Here is a 4,455-nt window from a genome sequence, read left to right on the forward strand (position 1 = left end):
ATGTCGAATACACTGAAGGGTTTTGATGCTCAAGCGGCGTCAACCTGCATCAACCCCTATGCCGTGGAGATAATCCGGGTCAAGAGGAGGGATCTAGTTTACGGGATCTCGCACACCGAGGACCTGCTGGATCTTGGTCGCGGAGGGGGTCATGACGGCGGCGAAGAGATCCGTCGTCTTGACCGTCGGGACTCGCACGGATCAAAACTCCAGGGTCCTGGACCACCTGGAGGCCAGAGGTGAGAGGGCCTGTCGGATATTCTTCCATCCGTGTCTCATGCTGGCAGAACCAGACCTCTACCGGCGAATCAAGACCTATGCCGGTGGTGTGAATGAACGTGTCCGAGACGCCAGGAGACAGCTGATTGGATATTTGCTGGAAAGAGACCAGGAGGGGCCGGATGGAAGTGAGAAGACTCGTTCTGTATCCGCCACCAAAGGAACAAAGAAATCTAGAAGCCCTGAAGAAGAAGACACAAATATGTCACGTTTAAAATCCGAGGAGCACAAACCGGCACAAAGTAAACCAGAACATCTCATCCACACGACCGCTTCAGAAGGGGACGTAGTGCTGCTGGAGGAGCTGTTGAAAGACGCTGATATTAACTCCGTCAATTCCTCCAACGAGACTCTGTTACATGTAGCTGCTGAGCGCGGTCACCTGTCCGTCATTGAGCTCCTGATCCGCAAAGGAGCCCGACTGGACCTGCGGGACAAGAAGGGTCACGCGGCTCTTCACAGGGCAGCCGCCGGGGGTCACGGCGAGGCGGTCGGGGCCCTCGTTCAGGCCGGGGCCCCCATCCACGCTCTGGATCTGCAGGGCAAAGCCCCCGTTCACCTGGCAGCGGACAACGAGCGCCTGAGCTGTGTGGACGTCCTGGTGAAGGCGGGGGCCAAGCGGTCGGAGAGCCACGACGCCGCTGCGGGAGGCGACCGGAGGCCGGCCCAGCGGAGCGGCGCCGCCGTCGACGCCAGAACCAACCGGGAACAAACAGCTCTGTTTTACGCCGTTTCCAGGAACGACGAGGAAACGGTGACCGTCCTTCTAAAGGCGGGGGCTAAAGTGGACTATGATGTCATACATGAGGCCGTCAAGCTCAACGACGAATCAATTCTACACCTGCTGCTCGGTGAGTCTTCTCCCCTGTGATAATTATATAACGTCGTATTTAAGGGAATCTACTGTAATAAATGGACTCTATTATTAATAAGTATGTATTCTTTGGTGTATAATTGTTTTTGTCTCCAGGGCCCAAAAAAAAACGACGACACGGGAAACCTCTGTTGGTCTTAAGGAGCTGCAGCGTTTATTTCTGCACAAACTGCAACTTCCTGAAATCCTCACCACTAAACTAACTCTCTTCTCTCTCTCTCTCTCTCTCTCTCTCTCTCTCTCTCTCTCTCTCTCTCTCTCTCTCTCTCTCTGTCTCTCTGTGTCTCTCTCTCTGTCTCTCTGTCTCTCTCTCTGTCTCTCTCTCTCTCTCTCTCTGTCTCTCTCTCTGTCTCTCTCTCTGTCTCTCTCGCTCTCTCTCTCTCTCTCTCTCTCTCTCTCTCTCTACCACTTACTTCCCACGACACACACACACTGGCTCTGCTATCCTCTAAATGACCTATACACTACTATTACAACAGCTGGCTCTAAGATAGGGCCAATCGTGTGTTTTTGCGTAGACCAGCGTGGTTCTCCTACACGTTTGGCATTCGGGAGAAGTTGCAATATGCTACCTTGCCACTAGATGGCGCCATATCCCACACAGTGGCCCTTTAGGTTTGCTACACCACCACGCGTTAGACTTTCTTTTTTTGAGATGTTAGAAGGAAGCTGTCACTATATATCTTGTTTTTGGAACAGCCAGCTTTTTACCTCAGCTCACTTATTCATTAACCTTGATTCAGTCCTCACCACCAAGTACCTGGTGCTCCTTTTGATCTAGCTTGTATGGAGTATTGTGTTTTTATGTAGATGTGTACTGTCTGAATGTGATGTATTGTGTTTTTAACGTACTCTTTTTAATAGCAGATATTGCACATATGCAAACCTTGAACAATAACATATTTTCTAATCTATTCTCTTGATTAAACTCCAGATAATCCCGGAGGATGTCTTAGCGCAGAGGCCCTGGGTTCTGCTCTCTTCTCAGCTGTCAAACAGAACCACGATGGAGTGGTCACCGCTCTCGCAGACAGAGGAGTGAGCGTGAACGCTTTAGACCAACAGGGCTACACTCCTCTCCTGTTGTCAGCTGAGCTGGGCCACACTGAGGTCTTCAGGTAAGTGTCCAACACGGACTAAACGTTGCTAAAACACAATGACGTGTCTCTTCTAAACACTCACATTCACTATCTTATAGCAATGGGGTATCAGTGACTTTTATAGCTGCTCACATTGCTGACTGCTCCGGTGTTATTTCACACTACCACCAGGGGGCACCGGTGAATGATATTGTTCATTTTTACACTTGGTCGCTTTAAATTTAGCTTTCGCTGTATTTTTTTAAAAAGATTTTTGCATGACATGTACAGTATACAACAGAACATAGAAGATAAACATATCTATATGATATTCAACACACACAGTTAACGCACAATGTCACAAATGTGTGGTGTATAATCTCCATATTCTTGCTCCTATATTACAACATATATTCTATAATGTCCATTACTACAGCTCTTTCTTTATATACGTCCAATATGATTTTGTTGCTCAATTTGCTAATAAACCCATATTTACTTGAGTCAGTCCTTCTTCTGTATTTACCGGTTCACTAAAGCAGGGATCCAGCAACACTGGAGAAACAACAGTACGCTACACAGAGTATTAAAAAAAATGCCAACTCTCTTCCAATGAAAGTAGCTAGCAGCGCTAGCTCCAAAAGTTGCTAAATCTGGCGAGAAAGTCGCAAAGTCGGCAGCACTTACAGCTCCTCCCTCCATCCAAAGCCACGCCCCCCAAAATGATCATCACCAACGTAAACAACGAACACGGCCATTGAGAGTCCTCACAGCTGTCCAGCTATCAGCTCGAGGAAGACTCCTGTGATGAGTGATGAGTGGACGGGTTGGGATGAGAGAAGAGAATTTCACCATACCTTTAAAATCAGTGTGTAGGAGTTACTGGCATTTAGTGGCAAGGTACCAATTAAAACTTCTCCCAAAATGTAAGGCAACTAACGTGAAAACACACAAATGGCACTATCGAGCACCAGCGGTTGGATTGTCCATTCAGGGCTACTGTAGAGACACGTAGATATACATTCTAAGGTAGCAAAAACACAACATTTCTTATTTTCAGGTAACATATTTTGTTAATATTCTATTCCATTTCTGCCGATAGATTCCCCTAGATGCTACACGCTGTACCTTTAAGTATATGTGTTTCTCATTTCAGAGCGCTGGTAGCCAAACAGGCCAAACTGGATGCTGCTTCATCCGACCTCTCCTCAGCGTTGCACCTGGCCGTCCGCAGCGGTAGTGTGCCCATAGTGCAGACACTGCTGGAACAAGGATTGGACCCCAACATTACCGGACCCAAAGCCCAAACCGCTCTACACCTGGCAGCTCAGTGCAACAGGCCAGAACTAGTTGGTCTGTTGTTAAGAGCTGGAGCACAGGTGATTGTTCAACCAGTGTCCATTTTGTAGATTCCTTCTTGTATGTGTTTGTGGAGAACGGGATGTTGTGTTGTCATTTCTTTAGGTAGATGCAGTAGCCCAGGATGGACTGACCCCTCTGCACATAGCCAGTCAGCAGGGCCATGCAGGCCCAGTGATCCGGCTCCTTCAGGGCGAGGCGGACCCCGGAGTCAGAGACAGGCTGGGGAGGACAGCCTTGCACTGGGCGGCCTCTTCCCAGGGTGGAGGCTGTGTGGTAGCCTCGCTGCTGTCGGCCAAAGCCAACCCAAACACCACCGACAACGAGAAGAAAGCCGCCCTCCACCTGGCCGCCGCCGAGGGGAAAGTAGATGCCGTGACCTCCCTGTTGTCCCACAAGGCAAAGGGAGGGGCTAAAGACATGGACGGCTCCACAGCTCTCCATTACGCCGCGGCTGCTGGGCACGCCAGCGTGGTTTCAGCTCTTCTACGCTTCAACAACAACAAGGGGACGGAGGAGAGGAACGCGCGGAGGAGAACGCCGCTTCACGCCGCAGCGGAGAGGGGCCACGACGGTGTGACGGCGCTGCTGCTGGAGGCCGGGGCGAAGGTCAACAGCACGGATCACAGCAAAGACACTCCTCTGCACTGCGCTGCACGGGGCGGACACCTGGAGGTGGTGAAAGCGCTCGTAAACTGGGGCCAAGCTGGGCACACAGAGCGGCGGCGGCGGAGGAAGAAGGTGAATCTGCGGGCGACCAATAATGTGGGGAAGACGCCTCTGCAGGTGGCAGAGAGCGGAGACGCGCCAGAACATGAGAGCATCGCTACTTTCCTCATGAGAAAGATGTTCCTTATCAAATAA

At 50.4% G+C, this 4,455-nt stretch overlaps 1 protein-coding gene across 1 annotated transcript; it reads left to right on the forward strand.

Moving 5' to 3' along the window:
* Positions 1 to 4,455, forward strand: caiap (CARD- and ANK-containing Inflammasome Adaptor Protein). The gene is given in 5 exon segments (XM_068710445.1): positions 1 to 131; positions 133 to 1,130; positions 2,088 to 2,271; positions 3,389 to 3,611; positions 3,697 to 4,455. Coding segments are annotated over 5 exon segments (2,295 nt in total).

Source organism: Cebidichthys violaceus, unplaced genomic scaffold, assembly GCF_023349555.1.
Source record: "Cebidichthys violaceus isolate CVI_PGR_0920_01 unplaced genomic scaffold, fCebVio1.0.p SCAF_154, whole genome shotgun sequence".
NCBI classification, from domain to species: domain Eukaryota; kingdom Metazoa; phylum Chordata; class Actinopteri; order Perciformes; family Stichaeidae; genus Cebidichthys; species Cebidichthys violaceus.